General features: G+C 46.9%; 1 protein-coding gene and 1 long non-coding RNA gene across 6 annotated transcripts in view; one reads left to right on the forward strand and one right to left on the reverse strand.

Annotated features, from left to right (window-relative positions):
* On the reverse strand, positions 1-13811 carry LOC141500303 (uncharacterized). The gene is made up of 3 exons (XR_012471903.1): positions 13745-13811; positions 12210-12334; positions 1-2205 (listed from the first exon to the last, which is right to left on the reverse strand). It is a non-coding gene; the product is annotated as an uncharacterized LOC141500303 (long non-coding RNA).
* SLC44A2 (solute carrier family 44 member 2 (CTL2 blood group)) overlaps positions 2477-17425 on the forward strand; it is a 27018-nt gene continuing 12069 nt past the window's right edge. For 2 of the 5 annotated variants that reach the window (XM_074203380.1, XM_074203379.1), the window contains exons 1-6: positions 2477-2696; positions 15145-15193; positions 15534-15607; positions 16667-16751; positions 16962-17046; positions 17256-17375. In XM_074203380.1, coding sequence (XP_074059481.1) covers positions 2492-2696; positions 15145-15193; positions 15534-15607; positions 16667-16751; positions 16962-17046; positions 17256-17375 — 618 coding nt within the window. In that variant the 5' untranslated portion in view covers positions 2477-2491. Of the gene's footprint in view, positions 2697-3841; positions 5734-13992; positions 14183-15144; positions 15194-15533; positions 15608-16666; positions 16752-16961; positions 17047-17255; positions 17376-17425 lie in introns of those variants that run through there. The other 3 variants (XM_074203382.1, XM_074203381.1, XM_074203383.1) reach the window with 3 other exon arrangements.

The raw sequence follows: 17425 nt of genomic DNA on the forward strand, positions 1-17425 counted from the left end.
AGTTCCAAGGAACAGCTAGAGAACAGAGGCTGCCTGTCTGTTCAGCAGCCCCTCCTCTTCCCTCCCCAGTCTCTGGTAGGGATATGGAGTGGTGGTTGTGTTGGTGGTGGTGGGAAGCAATGCCCATCTGTCTGCAGCCTGTTGTCCCTAGAGGTAGCTCCATAGCCCTGAGAAGTTTTTTAACCCGGAAGTTTTTTTGGGGGAAGGGGAAAGGGTAGAAGAGGGGGGAGTTTCCTGATTCCAGACCACAGAGTTATTGCACCTGACAGGTCCCAAGATCTGCAGACTTGGAGGTTAGTTTAGAGGACTGAATGTCTGACAAACTAGGGGAAAAGATGAGGGGTATTTGATTTTAATTCCTAATTGTTTTCCGGGAGAGATCTGGGGAAACCACTTCTCAGGCACTGCTTCAGTTTCTTCTCTTGCCTTTCAAAAGGAAAAAAAAAACTCACATCTGGACAGAATTAAGGTTTACAAAATTTATCTTACATAGCCATCCTGTGAGGTAACCCAAGTATTCTTGCCTCCATAGCTCCCTATTGCCTCCTGGACAAAATGTAAACTCTTGGACATGTCATTTCCATCCTTTGCCAGCATGGCTTCAGCCTACTTTTCCAGCTTTACTGATATTCTTCTCTTCTATTTTATTTTTTTTTGTTTTTGGATTTTTGCAAGACAGTAGGGTTAAATGACCTGCCCAAGATCACAGGGCTTAGTAAGTATTAAGTGTCTGAAGCCAAATTTGAACTCGGGTCCTCCTAACTCCAGAGTCAGTGCTCAATCCACTGTACCACCTAGTGCCCCCCCATATGTCTAAATTCCAGATAATCTTTGCTGTCATGGGTGTGCAATAGCTCATCTCTTCTTACTCTTGTCTTTGAAGAGGCTGGACACCCTGGCCAGGATTGGTTCCCTCTCATTTTGTCATCCTTCAAGGCTCATCTGAAATAATGATTTCTACAGAGGTCCGTCATGATCCCTCCACTGTACTGAAGTTCCTTAGTGTCCTCTTCTATCTTATGTTTCTCTCTTTCTGTGTTTGTATTGTTTCCTAGAAGTAAGCTCCCCGAGGTCAGGGGCTGTTTCACTGTAGTTTGTGTATTCCAATTGTTTTACTACTGTAAGATAGTGCTTGAATGTAGTATATAGTGCTTTTTGAAAGCATACTGAAAGAGCCCATCTTCCTAGCTGGAAGAGCCTGAATTCAAATTAAGGGGAAAACACATTCCTCTGGAGAAGAAGGCACCTCTCTATCTTCTTAGGTATCTCTGCTGGCAGCTCCAGAGCTGGGGGGTAAAAGCTCTAATTGGAGAGGCTGAGGTGAGCCTTGGGCAATATAAAGCAAAAAGAGCTTTGGACTCTTATCTTCTGTGTTCCTAACCATCTCCCTGAGACCTAAGAGCAGATGGAAAGTTCTGGAACTGTGATTGAGAAGATTCAGGTTGTAATGCAGAGATTAATTCTTGCCTTTGAGTCCTGTGATGTTGGGCCTCAGTTTCTTTATCTGAAAAATGGGAGGACAATGCTATTCAGGGCAAAGTGCTATGGGTTGGCAGTCATGAGATCAAGGGGTTTTAGTCCCTTAGAGAATCTCAGAACTGAAAAGGACTCTTACCCTGGAGTAGGAATCCTCTCAACATTTATCCCCCAACAAATCTATAGGATCTCAAATGACGGTGAATCTTAGTCAGTCAATGACCATTTATTAAGTGCCCTCAAAGTGCTAGGTGAGAGCAGCAAAGTGTGGAAGTGGATAGAGATCCATGCCTTGCGTCAGAAAGATTCATCTTCTTGAATTCAGTCAGGTCTCAGACACTTACTAGCTATGTGACCCTGGGCAAGTCACTTAACCCTGTTTGCCTCAATTTCCTCATCTGTAAAAATGAGCTAGAGAAGGAAATGACAGCCCTCTTGCCAAGAAAACCCTCAAGTAGGTCCAACTCATGAAGAGTTGGACAGGACTGAAACGACTGAATAACAAATGTGGTCGGCTTCAGTCTCCCTCTTGTCATTTTCCTCTGTTGCTCCTAGTTCTGATCCCGGGGACCCAGCTGCACAAATTGATCCCCTTTTCACCAAGGCAGCTGACATGTCCTTCCACCTATTGTTGCGTGACATTCCCAGTTGCTTCGGTCTATCCTTTGGTTTCTAGATCTTTCGCCTCTGAACTCTCATCAATGTTCTTCCTAAACGGTGGAAGTAGACCTGAAAAGGAAAGTTTATGTGAGTGAGTTGACCAGACCAGAATTTAACTGCAAGAAACTTCTCTCTGGACCTCATTTTTTTTCTCCCAGCAATGAAATGATGAGGTTAGATTCACATTGCAGTGGAGATTCTTTTTCAGGTATAAGTTGGAATGTTGAGGTCCCTCCCACTTCAGAAATCGCCCCTTCTGCGAAGATCCTGAAGCCCCGATCTAGGGCAGACATTCTGAGATCCGAGAATCGGGTGATTTCTAAACCCCTTCCTCCTCGGAGATGGTAAATTAGGGATGGGCCCCAATCCGTCCTGGGCTCCTCCCCCGCCCCCGCCCGCTCCCCCTTCTCATTGGAGGGGCCGCAGGGGGCGGGCAGCATCTCTTAGACTCCCGCCACCTCTTGCTCCAACCAGCCTGGGCTGGGGCGCCCTCGGCTTTCTTGCGCCCCTTGCCTCCCCCACCATGGAGGATGGCCGAAAAGAGTCTGAAGGACCCTACGGTAAGGTCTAACCCCCCCATTCTCGGTCGGGGAAGGGGGGCCGTTCTCCCGGCTTGGAGGGGAGGCAGGGCTGTCTCTCAGAGGCACCCCGAGCCGTGGGGTGGAGGTGGGGGGCCAGAGGGTCCCGAGTGTCTGGTTCGTGTCCGTTCTGTTGTCTGAGACACGTGGACAACCTTGGGGTTCCCGGATGGATTTACCGAACCCCACAGCATCCCTGATCCCTGTCTACGATAGCGCATGCTCCGCTGCTAAAGGGGGCCCGTTATTTGCACCGTTTGGAAGGTGCCCAGCCGCGGGGAGCGGGGAGCCCGGCCTCGCCTCGGGGCTTGGAGCCCAGGAAACTGGAATCCTGAACCCCAATCCCTCGCGGGCGGGGCGGCTGATGTCAGGCATTTCCCCTCGTCACCCAGGGAAACTGAGGCGGCGGCGGAGACAAAGGAGGCCCCAGAGCTAGGCGGTGGCTGCCCGGAGTCCCCCGAGGCCTGACCCTCTGCCGGGGAACTGGGGGTGGGGGCGGGGGGAGGCGGAGCAGGATGAGAGGCTGGACATTATTGGTAGCCTTCCAACTCCGGAGGCCGGGCACGCAAAGCTGGGCAGAGGACCCAGGGATGGGGGGCCAGGGGAGGAGGAAGCTTGAGGCGGGGTAGCCCCTAAAAGCGGGGCTAGGAGGGCCGCGGCTCGCGGAACCCTCCCCCCAACGCAGATTCCCCTGGGGACCCTCCTGGGTGGTTTGTGTGCTTGAGTCTTAGCTCCGTTTCCGGACCGGGGAGGGGGAAGGGACTGTTTGGAGATGGGGGGGCGGGGGTGGTGCCCTGGGGGAGGGACTCTGGGTCCGGCTCCCTGCACCCCTCTCCCACACTGCTCCCCCCTCCCCTCGTCCCCGGCCACCTTCTGGGGGCTCCTCTATTAGGCTGCGGTTCCCACGGAGCCCGAGCCCGAAAGCCTTGGCAGCTGCTGTATTTTTAGCCTCGAGGTTCCCAGGGCCCTAAAAAGGCTTGGAGAGGACTTGAGCACCCCCCCCCCCCCCGAGCATCCAGCCCCAGACTCGGAATGGGAAGGGAGGGCCTCAGGGTCTGGGAATGGATGTGCCTAGGAATGGGAGGGGGTGGTGGGCTGGGAGGCGGTTGTGCCCGCTGGGCCAGGGCGCTCTGACTGCGGAAACTGGCTTCAGGCTATCGCTGAAAAACAGAAGGGCTGGTCTGGGAGGGCTGAGACCTGGGCCTGCAGGATCTGGGGGGGATTAGCCCCTCCGTATCGGGAGCAAATCTGCCCCTTCCAGGGGGAATGGATGACTAAGTAGCTGCCCTTTGCCTTCCTCTGAGCCCAGAGAGAAATAGAGCCGCCTCGAGTAGCTGGTGGGCACGGGGCCTGGTGCCTGAATAGCCTGAGGCCCGAGAGGAATCCCTGGCCACACCCCTTACTCCCCCTCTCTCCAGAAGTCTGGAAACTGCTGGCGAAAGGCTGGCCCTGAGGCTTCTACTGTTCTGTTAGAGGAGGGTGACCAGGCCCCGGCCCTCCCTTCTTTTCCCTGTCCAGTCCAGAATCTAAGCGAGGACTGCCTCACTTTTGAACTTGTATCCCTAACACCTAACCGGTCCTAAGTACCCAGAGCGTATTTAATAATTCCTTAATGCTTATTCATCGAAGAGAGCTTTAGGAAGTACCTATTATTTACAGAACACTGTGTTGCCAGTCTTGAAATGTAAGGCCTCTTGGGGCCAAGGGTAATCGGAGAATAAAGCAACAAGAACAATACACAAGCTTTTACTATACGACAGTATATGGTGGGACCTGAGGATGTCCAAGGGTAGAGGTGAGATCAGGTAAGGCTTCATGGAAGTGGTGGCATTGGAGATCAGTTTAAAAGGGTGACTGAGGGGCAGCGCAGTGGATAGAGCACCGGCCCTGGAGTCAGGAGTACCTGAGTTCAAATGCAGCCTCAGACACTTAATCGTTACCTAGCTGTGTGGCCTTGGGCAAGCCACTTAACCCCATTGGCCTGGCAAAAACAAAAACAAAACAGAACAAAAAAAAAACTACCTAAAAGGGTGACTCAGAATTTAGGAGGAGGAGGAGGATAGGAAGGACATTCTGGGCTTAAGTATTTCAGGGGTGGAATTGACAGGACTTGGTAACTATCTAAGAGCAGAGGGAAAGGGAAATGTCAAAAATAACCCTAAGAGGGGCAGCTGGATGGCACAGTGAATGGGGCAACTAAGTGGTGCAGTGGATAGAGCACCCAGCCTTGGAGTCAGGAGGACTTGAGTTCAAATCTGTTCTCAGATACTTAGTAATTACCTAGCTGTGTGACCTTGGGCAAGTCGTTTAATCCCATTGCCTTGCAAGAACCTAAAAAACAAAACAAAAATAACCCTAAGGCTTGAAAAATATGAGGCAGGGCTATTAATCTTGCCATTGATAAAAATAGTGAAGTCATAAAGAAGAGTTGTTTTTATTTTGACTTGGGATTTGTGGATTCAGTACCTACTATATTCTTAGAAAATTGTCTGGGACGCTGAGATGTTAGATGGTTAGCCCAGTATGTGTCAGAGGCAGGATTTGGACTCAAATATTCCTGACTGAGATTAATTTACATTACACACTGCTTTTCAACTTTGTTACAGATGAGGAAAATGAACAGAATGGTCAGTGTTTCGCCCAGAGTTATACAAATACTTGAGTGCAGGAATGAGAATTTATTTGAATCTAGGTCTTCTAACCTGAGATCTGGACCAGACTAATTTCTAGAGTCAATTTATGCCTTGGTTTGGGACATGTTTGAGTTTGAGGTGTGGCTAAATATTCTAAGAAGTTTTCTTCTCCTTGGGCAGTTGGGAGATGCTGGTCTGGAGCTCCAGAGAGAGAGATCTGGGTGGAAGAATGGGATTTGGGCTGCTTCAGTCTTGGGATGATTGAAGCTGTGGGAGTGAATGAGATCACATAGGGAGAGAGCCTAGAGATAAAAAAGAAGGCGGAGTCTTGGGGAACACCCACCAGAAGGGTGATGGGAAGAAGATGAGGAGACCCAGGAAGAAAGGTAAGATGAAAATCTGGAGAGTGTGGTCCTCTTCTACCTAGGAAGGAAATTGGGGTTAATGCATATCAGATGCTGGGGAGAAGTCCAGGAAAATGGGGGTGAAAATGGTCACTGAATTCAGCTATTGAGACATTACTGGTGACTTTTGAATGTAATTTCAGTAGTAGAGAGAGTGGAAGGCATTTATTTTGGAAATGGAGACAGTGTGTGACAGGGAAATCGGGTTGTTAAATCTAGCTGACTTTTTTCCCAGAAGTTTGGCTGTGAAAGGGAGAGGGAGATAGTCTTGGCTAAGGAAGAAGGGTTAAAGAAAGGCTTTTTTGAGGATAGAGAAGACTTGAGCTTGTTTGTAGACTGATGGAAAGGAGCCAGTTCAGGAGGAAAGATTGAAGATACATAAAAAAAGAGAGGGAGTGGCAGTGGAAGGGGAAGGAAGGAATAGAACCCTGGGTACTATAAGCAAAGGGAGTAGGTGGAGATAAAACTGGGCTGGTAAGTTTAAGCCAGTTTGTAGAAGGCCTTGAAATGCAGAGTCAGGAGTTTTTGCTTCATTCTTTGGTCAATGGGGAGCCACTGCTTGTATTTAAATAGAAGAGAGATAGTACTTTTGGAAGATTATGCAGGTATCCTAGCTAACCGATTAGAGAATAGACTGGTGAGAGGGAAGAGTCAAACTAAACCATCCTTGGTGGCCTTAGGTTTATGAGAGTTGAGACATATTTTAAAAAATAAGATCTGGCAATTGATTGGATGAGTAGGAGTGAGGGACAGCTGAAAGTCAAAAACAGTAGTGGTACAGTGGGTGAAGTACAAGGGCTTAAAGTTGTTTTTGATGTTCAGTTGCTTTAGTCATAATAGACACCTCAAGACCCTTTTTGGAGTTTTCTTGGCAAAGATATTGGAATGGTTTTCCATTTCCTTCTCCAGCTCATTTTACAGATGAAGAAACTGAGACAAACAGGATTAAATGACTTCCCCAGGGTCACACAGCCAGTTGGTGTTGGGAGCCATTTTTGAAGATGAAAATGAGTCTTTCTGATTCAAGCTCAAGACATTCTCAAATATTTCAACACCTAGCTGCCTGGAATCAGTAAGACTCAGTTCAGGCCTCTACCCCTAGGCAACTCACAGTCACTCTGTCTCAGTTTCTGTAAAATGGGGATAATAATAGCATGTGTCTGAAGATAAAATTTATAAAGTACTTAGCACAGTGACAGGTCCATATTAGGTGCTCTATAAATGCTAGCTATTATTATCTTAAAAGTTTCAAGACTAGATGGCAATGCTAATAACAAAAATGGAAAACTATCAGGAGGGGTAGCTTTACAGGTGCTGATGACAAATTCAGCTTTCCACACTTCCAGATAGAGTTGCCACTCAGGCGATTGGAATTCAGGGAGAGGTTCTGGCAGTGTTGCTAATACATCGGCATAGTTTTTGATAACTGAAGCCTTAGAAGTAGAGAAGATTAGGAAGAACTATGGGATCCAAATTCAGAACAAATCACACTTTTTTCACTTTTTAAAATTTGCATTTTGCTTTTTCTTTCTTAGATTTTTCCATTTTTATTCCGCCTCTTTCATACAATTGATATGGAAATATGTGTAACACAATTGTACATTTATAATAACCTATATCAGATAACTTGCTATCCTAAGGTTGAAAGAAAAAAACTTTACAAAAATGAATGTTAAAAATTATCTTTCCATATAATTGGAAAAATAAAAAAGACTGAAAAAAATTAAAAAAAGAAAAGATGACTAAGGGAGAGAACTATTATCAAGCCTGAGCTAGTGTCATGGTTGTCATGTTAGGGTCTAATCTCCCTTTCAGGTGTAGTTGTTCTCTTGGGGGGGGTGGGACCAGACAAAAGGCACAAATCAATTCATCACACAAATTTCATTCAACTGTAATTGTTTATAAGAATCCTGTTGGGCTACTTTAAAGACCCAAGCAAAACAGACCTTTCTGTCAAGAAACTTCCATTCTCATTGGGGAGGTAGGGAAACAATATGGATACAGATAAGTATATACAAAGTAATTATTGGGGGAAACTAGAAACTGAAAGGAAATCAGGATAAACTGCCCATAGAAAGTTGTACTTGAAGTTGAGCCAGGAAGGGAGTTAGGAAGGGAGGAGTCATGGGGCACAGCCTGGGCAAAGTCAGATTGAGGAGTGATGGAATGTTGTGAGGAATAACAAATAGGCCAGTTTGGTTCAGGGATGGTTGGACACAGAGAGGATGCCGGAAGCAAAAGAGGTAGGCTAGGATCTGTTCACTAAAAGGCTTCAAATACCAGGCCAAAGAGCTGATATTTTGTCCTAGAGACCAAAGGGGGATACCTACTGGGACTTCTTGTTCAGAAAAATGATGACTGGATCAGACTTACCCATGCTTTTAAGGAGATTACTTTAGGAGGTGATGTGGGGGATCAGCTGGAGAAAGGAAGACACTTCGAGGCTGAGAGACCAATAGGTTATAGGATCAAGGGGTATGGAATTTGAAGTGAAGTAGAGAAGAGATTGGACGGGAACTAGGTAGTAGAAGGCCTTGAATTCTAGTGGGGAGTTTTTATTTTTTTCTCCAGGTGAGAGATCTCCAGGGTGAGAGGTAATCAGGGAAATAAACTAGGGTTGTGACTGTCTGATCCAGAGAAAAGCAAGGGAAATTAAGAAGACAGGAAGATTTTAAGGAAAAGGTCATGAGTTCTATTGTAGAGATGTTGAGTTGGAACTGGAAATGTCCTATAGGCAGCTGAGTCTGTGAGAATGGAACTAAGATTTAAGAGAGAAGAGAGCCCAGTACAGAGCCCTATTCACACACAGAGGAACATACATTGATGATGACAATCTAGCAAAGGGAAATGAGAAAGTCTGGCCAAATAAGTAGAAGATCTAAGAGAACAGTGTCACAAAAGCCCAGGGGGGAAAAAAGTCTGGTAGTGGGTAGGTGGGGGAGGTAGTCAATGTGTCAAGTACTGCTAAAAAGTTGAGAACTGAGACATTTCAGTTGAGTGATATTTGTCCTTCAGTCTCAAAGATTACTTTCTCTGACTTTATGGGATTTTGAGATATAAAATGAGAAGAACTGTAGTTATAGTCACCTCTGTTTGCTGTTTGATCACTGTCTACTTGGGAATATAGCAGAAAGCTGTCTCTTCCGGTCTTCCCTTGGGCTCTGTACTGGGCTCTCTTCTCTCTTAAATGACTCCAGGGAGGTGAAGCACATGAGTTGGATTTGGGTGAGGTTCTTCTGTTCTAAGTCCTCCAGAGCCATCTGGGTCCAGTAGTCAAATATGAATCAGGACTACTGGAGATGGCCCTGGATGCAAGGCAATCAGGGTTAAGTGACTTGCCTAAGGTCACACAGCTAAAGTTGCAAAAGTCTAAGGCTGGATTCAAACTCCTATCCCCTTGATTCCAAGACCAGTGCTCTATCCACTACCCACCTACCTTCCTCTACTTGAATGATGAGAGTAAAAGCCAATTCAGAAGGTATTGGAAAGTCATCGAGAGTAGAGAAACAGAGGGCTGCTAGGTGATGCAGTGAATAGAACCCAGTTCAAATCTAGCCTCAGACATTCATCACTAACTAGCTGAGTGACCTTGGCCAAGTCACCTAATGCTAATTGCCTCTTATCCAGTCATCTCTAGTTATCCTGATTCATATCTAGCCACTGTACCCAGATGGCTGTGGAGGAGAAAGTAGATTGGTGGCTTAGAACAGCACCCCCTTGCTTAAATCCAATTCACTTGCTGCTTGTAGCATCATTCCCTGATCTCCTGGTCCATTATCATCATAAGAAAGCTTTACCTAGGAGTTTCTCTGCAAAGGGGGAAGCTCTAGGATGACAATTTGAAAGGATGGTACAATCAAGTGAAAGTTTTTTGGTTTATTTTTTTAAGGATAGCAGAGATTTGTGCATGCTGGTAGACAGAAAGGAAAGAGTCAAAATGGAGAGACTGAAAATTAGAGAAGGAATATTTGCCAGAGTAAGCTGCCAGCCAGAGAAGATGTGAGGAGATAGCTAGAAATAGGGATAGGATCCAGGGCATAAATTGGGTTGGTCTTGGAGAGAAAGGCTACTTTGTTAAATCCCCAGCCTAGATCAAATTCTTAACCCTGGGGGTTTTTCTTTAAAAAAAAAATCCTATTTATTACAGTATTTCAGTATAATTGGTTTCTTTTGTAATTTGATGCATTTTGTTTTATGCTTTTGAAAACATTTTGAGGAGAAACACCTCCCCCCCCAGCCTCATTGGATGGCTCTTGAGGTTCACAATAACAAAGTTTTAAAGACTTTTGCTATGAAGATAAAGTAGGGGATGACTTTATGGGTTTTGAGATATGAAATGAGAAGAAAAGGGAGCTTCTTCCCTTGGCCTTAATTTTCCCCCAGAAAGGAGGAAATGAGACAATCTTTGGAGATGGAGGAGGTGGTGTGGAATTTTTTTAGCCCCAACTGCCAGGATGCAGAACTGTAGTTCTAAGTCACTTCTGTTTGCTGTTTGGTCAGTACCTACTTGGGAATATAGCAGAAAGCTGTCTCTTCAGGTCTTCCCTTGGGGTCAAGGCTCACACAATAAGATGATTATCTGGAAGACCTGAGCTCCATGTAGGGCTGTAGTCCTGACCTCAATGGACACTATATCTTTAGGGTCAGTAGCCACCCACAGGATTGTAAACTATTTAGAGAAACCTCAGCATGGCTATTTTGGGGTAAGTTATATCTATTTGTACTTTGCCTGGTTAGCCAAGGGGACCCACAGCCAAGGCCTTCATTGCCCTTCTCTTTCCCCACTGTTCAGTCAATCACAGAGCCCTTTTGTCCTGCCCTCGACTAAGAGTTCCTTATACCAGCCAGTGGGGTCTGGGTCTTTGCCTCATCCCTTACAAAATTCCAGCTTAAAGCAATCCTAGGTAGTTCAGCAGGATGTCTGAGAGATGTTTGAGGGGAACAGGGAGGTGGTAGTTGGCACTGCCACTCTGTTGGTACTAGAACTCAATAAATCAAGTATTTATGAAAGTGCTAAATATCAGAATGAGATAAGATGGAGGTGTCAAATTGGGGCTGCTACACTTCAGTGCAGTCAGAATCAGATTAAAATCTAATTGGGAAGCATTTGATAAAATATAGTAAAATCGAAATAATGTAAATTTGTGGTTTTCTTATTTTTCCAATTACAGGCGAATGTAGTTTTCAACATTGATCCATTTGCAAGTTTCCAAGTTCCACATTTTTCTATCACCCTCCCTCTTCTCCCTATAGCAGCAAACAATCTGGTAAAAGATGTAATATACCATCGTGGAATTTGACACCACTGTTGTGGATAGGGTTGGTCAGTCATGTCCATTCTTCTTGACCCCATTTGGGGCTTTCTTGGTAAAGATACTGGAGTACTTTTGCCATTTCCTTATGTAGCTTATTTTAGATGAGGAAACTAAGGCAACCAGGGTTAAGTGACCTAAGTGACCCTAAGCCTAGGGGTCACACAACTAGTAAGGATCTGGGTCTAGAATGTGAACTCAGATCTTCCTGACTCTAGGCCCAGCACTGAGCCCCCTAAGCTACCCAGTGGATTAGAGAGCTTTCCTCAAAGCCAGAAAGACCTGGTGAGTTCAAGTCTTGCCTCTGATTTATTGACTGTGAGATCCTCAGAATTCACTTAACTTCTTCTCAGCACTTCCAAGCTACTTTAATTCTAAGAGTTCCATAGAAGATACTTCTTAAATTGTAGAGAGGGTACTGATCTCTTATTGGTGGAGAGTGTTTCTTTGTACGTGGAGTTCCCTGTACTGATAGATCACAGATCCCACAAAAATGAAGTAGTTGTTGCCCCAAACATTCTGTTGGGAAGAGGTCTGATTTTTCCTTGATGTTCAACTGATGACATTAGAGTCACTCAAGACCCTAAGTACTCATCTTTCTATTTCTTTTCTTCCATCCAAGAATCAATCAATACTCAATAAAGGTTTCAGGCCCTAAGCTAAATTCTGGGAAGAAGGGGGAGGAAAGATGTTATCAAGAGTAGAAATACTTAAGCTATATGGTGCAGTGGATAGAGCACCAGCCCTGGAGTCAGGAAGACCTAAATTCAAACCTAACTAACTCGGTGACCTTGGGCAACTCATTTAACCCTGATTGCCTTCTCCAATTGACCCAATCCATAGCTGGCCTTGGACCAAGATAGCTTCTGAAGAAAAAGTGAGGCTGCTGATAGCTTAGAACAGCCTCCCTGCTCCCCCAAATACAATTCATTTGCTAGTCTTGGCATCTCCACCCTGAAGTCTAAGGACAAGGAGCAGCTAGGTGAGGCAGTGGATAGAGCACCAGCCCTGGAGTCAGGAGGACCTGAGTTCAAATATGATCTCAAACATTTAATAATTGCCTAGCTGTGTGACCTTGGTAAGTCACTGAACCCCATTGCCTTAAATAAATAAAAAAAAGAAAATAAAGGACAAACATCACTTAACTGGAAGAAATGATTGGATTTATGATCCGTGATCTTTACCTTCCATCCTCTCCCTTTGTCTCAACATATAAGAGGGCTGAATTAAGGTCCTTTCTGGGGGATTGAGAGAAGTCTTCCTAAAAGTATCTGCAAATAAACCATTGAAAGGGAAACTTTTAAGTGGGAAAACTGGTCATAACCAGGAGATTGGTTATTTAGTAGGATGGGTCCCCCACAAGGAGTTGGGTCACCAGAGATCTATTTCCCTTTAGAGATCTGCTAGCTTTCTGTAGTGTAAGATCCCATGGACTAAGCAGCTGCAAATTCGTAGCTGGTCTCTAAGTTCTATACTTAATATCTCATGATTTTTTCTTTCACTCAACTCTCACCATTTATTAAATGTAGTTAGGCAGAGAGAGATAAGGCATTGAGATACAGAGTTATAGGATGTCATAACTGTAGTACAAAGCTAAATGGGTTGAGTACTTGAGTTATAAAAACAAAAATGGAGGGGAAAGTTCAGAGGAGGGAGGGCTCTTTACTGTCTGGGAAAGCTCCCAGATTTCTTGAAGGTGGTGGCCCCTGAATTGGGCTTTTAAAATGTGTAAGAGAAAGGGACTGGAAGGGGGTATTTCAGGTGGCTTTTGGATTTAAGATTTCAGGTGGAAAGCTGGAATTTTTTGAATGGAGAACAAAAGAGTTGTTACAGTTTTACTTAACTGCAGATATTAGACTGAGAGGCAATGAGTGTGCTACAAGATTGGAAAATCTGGAGGGCCAGATACATGATCCGATGAATTTGGATTCTAACCTGTCGGCATTCAAGAATCGCAGAAGATTTTTGAGTAGGAGAGTAATTGGACTGATTCTCTCTTCAGAAATCAGGGTAGGATGGATTGAAGAGAATAAGAAAATGTCGGAAGGCCTAAATTTGAATCTTGGCTCTGCTTCTCAAGACTTGGGTGACCTTGGGTGAGTCACTTCAGTTTTGGCTTCAGTCTCTCCATTTGCAAAAGGAGTTTCACTAGGGGACCTCGAAAGTCCAAGACCTTCCAACTTTAAACCCTGTGATCCTTGGAGAAGGCAGAGAATCTAGGTTTAAAAACTAGTGCAGGAGAGAAGAGGGACAAGATGGAAGGAGTCTGAAAGGCTGGTGGAGTAACTACTTTTACTTGGTGATCTCCGCCCCGTCCTCCATTTATCTTGGACTTTCCCTGGTCTTGTCTCCGCCTTCATTTCTACCTAGAACCGGCACATCGAGGTACAGCTCCGGTCCAGTTGGGGCGCGGGGAAGTTCTGACGGCCCCCAGCCTTCCCGTGGGGGGAGTCTAAGGAGGGTTGAGGAAAGAGGGGAGATTTGGTGCAGTCCCACGGGAAGCCTAAATGTTTCCCCTTTCCCACCTGGTGGGAAGTTTAGAGTTGGAAGGGACCTTAGGCTATGATTTTCTCTCCTGGCCACGAGATATGTGACCTTGCGCAAGTGTCTTTCCCCTCTGAGCCTCAGTTTCTCCACCGGGACTGAGCTGGAGGATCCCTTCGGGCCCTGGTAGCACTGACCTTCTCGGAGGCTGCCAGCGGCCGCCCTCCCCCGCGGGTCCCGACTTAAGTGACGGGAGCAGCTGCCCCCTCTGCTCCGCCGCCTCCTCCTCCTCCTCCTCCTCCTCCTCCTCCCCCCGGCCCCGCCCCGAGAGGCCCCTCTCCCAGCTCGGCCACCGCCCCGGCCCCACCCGACCTTTCCACTGGTCCGCGGCTACCTTCTGGGAGAGCCTAGGGGGTGGGGGCTGCCTTCGCCTGGCCCAGCTCGGCGGGGCGGGGGGAATTGGAGGCAGTCGCTAATCGGGACCGGTTAGACCGGTCTGAGCCTCTGGGTAGAGTCTCTTATTGGGCCACCTCGGCCCAGCTGACCGAGCAGGGCCCGGGCACCCGGGAAGGGGTCTCGGACCAGAGGCAGAGCCAGCATGGGGGGCGATCGGCAGCACTACTATGGCCAGCATGGTAGGTGGGCAGCCCCCTTGCCTCCCCTCCCCCAGCCTCTGCCTCTGCCCTGCAGGCAGCGTGGTGGGGCTTCTCCAGGGATCCCCCAGCGCTCTCCAGCGCCTCTGGGTCCAGGAATGCTGGACGGAGGAATGTCTGAATCCCCTCCTCATGCCTGTCCCCTTCCCAGTTGCAGTTCCCGGTGCTGTGTATTGGGGGTGGGGGGAGACGGCTGCCCTGGGGCATCTGATCCCCTTGACTTATGCCCAGCCTGGTGCTCTCAGCCTGCTCCCCCCTCAGGATCCCCAAATGCAGCAGGAGTTAGCACTGGGGCCAAGCCACGGGGGCGGATGCTGCCCTGCTGCCCATTTGAGCCCTTTTTGGCTGTCCTTGGCCCTTGCCTCCTCTTCTGCCCCCCCCTTCCTTTCCCTCCCCTCTGAAACATACTTTCACCAGTCCAATTTGGGCCGAGTGGGTGTATGTGTGTGGGGGGGTGAGTAGGGGTTCTGAAAGGCTCTGGTTCTGAAGTTCAACCCAATTGGCCCTGTCCTGTGCCCCGCCCCCCAACTTCTTTGACTTGTGCTGCTCTGGGTGTGTGTGTGGGGGGATTGTGTTAATTAAGATAATGGTAGTAATTAATATCTTTTGAATCCCTTAGGGGATTGACTAGGCCTTGGAGATCTGTGTGTGGGAGGCAGCAGAACAATGTCATTCTGTATTGGCCCCAAGTTTTTCAGCCCAGGCCTCTGGCCACCCCCTCTCCCCCACCCCTCATCAGGTTCCTCTAGTAATTACTTCAAGAGTAACCCCAGCAACCTCCCTGGTAGAAATTGGAGAAGGGGTATCATTAATGATGTTAAGAATTTTTGGGGAGACCTTGACTGGCAGCCAGGTCTTCTAATTCTGGGTAAATCAGAGCCCAAATTGAGGAGGGGTCCAGGCCACTGGTTTCCCTGACTCGGCTTTGGCATGTGTTTTCTCAGGAACACCTCAGAAATATGACCCAACATTCAAGGGCCCCATTTATAACAGGTGAGATTGGGCCTGATGGGGGAGGGGAAGGTCCCCACTCCCTTCTGCTTAACCCCCTCTCTCTGGTCCTCAGTCCATCTGTCTTCACCCTCTATACCAGGCTCATTTCCCAAAACCCCAGTTCCCCTGGGTCCTGCATGGCTCTTCCCTACCACTATTCTTTTTTCATCCAACAGCTTTTTGTCCCCCTTTCTGGTCCATGGGCCCCATCTCTCTAACATGCTTTGCACTCTAATTTGTAGATCTCTTGCCTCATCCCTGGCATATTTTTTTGAGGGGGCTGGTGAGTGACATTCTCACGGGGTTGTTTGTCTGGGCCTGACTTCCCTTTCCTTTTCAGGGGTTGCACCGATGTTATCTGCTGTGTAGTCTTATTCATAGCCATTGTGGGATATGTAGCTGTGGGCATCATAGGTACGTAGGGGATGGCACAATCCAGGCCATGATTCTGAAATTTTGTGTTTTTGATATTTTTTGTAGGGGGTAAAAATGATTAATCCAATTGTTATTTCAACCCACATTTAAACACCTACTCTGTGCTTTGTGAATCCCCCATGCTCAGTGCTGAGGAATATAAAGGTGAAAAATTTTCAGATAACAGTTTCAAAGAGGCAGGTATAGAAAGATGTGAACTAATGAGTCAGGCAACATTTTTTAGGTGCCTGAGCTGGGCTGGGCATTGTGCTCTGTGTAGAAGCAAAGAAACACAAAAGACAGTTATTCCTTGTTCTCAAGTGGATCTAATAGAATGAGAAAGGCAAAAAGGGATTTGCAGTTAGTACTGAAAAAGATCACTTGCAGCTAAAGAGCAGAGGGAAGACTTCATGGGAGATAATGGCACCAGATTTGGGCCTTGAAAAAGGAGGTAGAGCTGAGGAAGGATACTGTAGGCAATGAAGTAATCTGTGGAATACAAAGATATACAGTGGAACATGGAAACAGTGGAAGGGAAGTTTGGGGAGGGGGAAGGGAGAGAGAGAGAGAGAGAGAGAGAGAGAGAGAGAGAGAGAGAGAGAGAGAGAGAGACAAGAAGAGTAAGACAAGATTGCTAAAGTGCTTTTAGATTCACTAAGTACAATCTTCATTTCAACCCTGAGAGGGAGGGAGGCAGGCAGTAGGAGACAGTGAGATAATTGGCTTCCAAGTCAGAGGACCTTGCATTTGAATTTTGTTTCTGCTGCTATCACATAGGAATCCTGGGCAATCTATAAAATTGAAGAAATTGGGCTATGCAATCTTAAATGACCCTTCTAACTAGAAATTCTCTGATTCTATCCCCATTTTATAGATGGAGAAAACTGAGGTTCAGAGTGTATAAGTCACTTAGCTCTTGTCCATCACCTTGGTGTATAATGCTCAAATACCCAGGTCTCCTGATTCCAAAACTGAACTTTTGGGTGGGACCATAGTGGGGGTATGATAGCTGAGGAGTGGTAGGATATGTTGAATTAAAAAGCTTTGACTTGTCTGCAGCCTGGACCCATGGAGACCCCCGAAAGGTGATTTATCCTACAGACAGCCGTGGACAGTTCTGTGGGCAAAAGGGGACACCTAATGAGTAGGTCTTATTCCCTGCTCCTGAGAATTCCCCTATCCCTGCTCCCCATTTCCCCTGACCTTGGTTCCTAGGCCAGTCCAGCCTCTTATCATAGCAGGGTGGCCTATGGTGGGGGAGGGAAGTCCTGAGTCCTATGCCATTTCTGGGAGAGTGGGTGGGGAACTTAGGATGGGATTTGGGACTGATACCCTCCCTTGCAATGTCTTCCAGGAACAAGCCTTTCTTGTTTTACTTCAACATTCTGAAATGTGCTAGTCCTTTGGTGCTCTTGGAGTTTCAGTGCCCAACTACGCAGGTGACTGACCCCAAAACACCAGACTGAAGGCCCCTTTGCTGTCTCCATGCTCTACTTTTTTGGGGGGGTGGGGAGGAGTAATCCCCAGAAGGTCTCTGGGCTGGGTCTGTGGGTGATAACCATAGCTTCTGGTGCAAACTGCAAAGAAAGCCAGACCCTGGTCCCAGCTGTGTCTGGATGACATACTTTTATTCCTTCTCCTCCCCCAGATCTGTGTGGAAAAATGTCCCTCTCGATATCTTACCCTTCTACAAGCCTATCCCCGCCAGCAGGATCTGAACTATTATAAACAATTCTGTGTTCCACAGTTTGACCAAAGCAAAGTTAAGGTATTTGGGGCAAAGGGACTAGCATCAACTAGCTTTGATGCTTGGGGTAG

Source organism: Macrotis lagotis, chromosome X, assembly GCF_037893015.1.
Source record: "Macrotis lagotis isolate mMagLag1 chromosome X, bilby.v1.9.chrom.fasta, whole genome shotgun sequence".
Taxonomy (NCBI): Eukaryota; Metazoa; Chordata; class Mammalia; order Peramelemorphia; family Peramelidae; genus Macrotis; species Macrotis lagotis.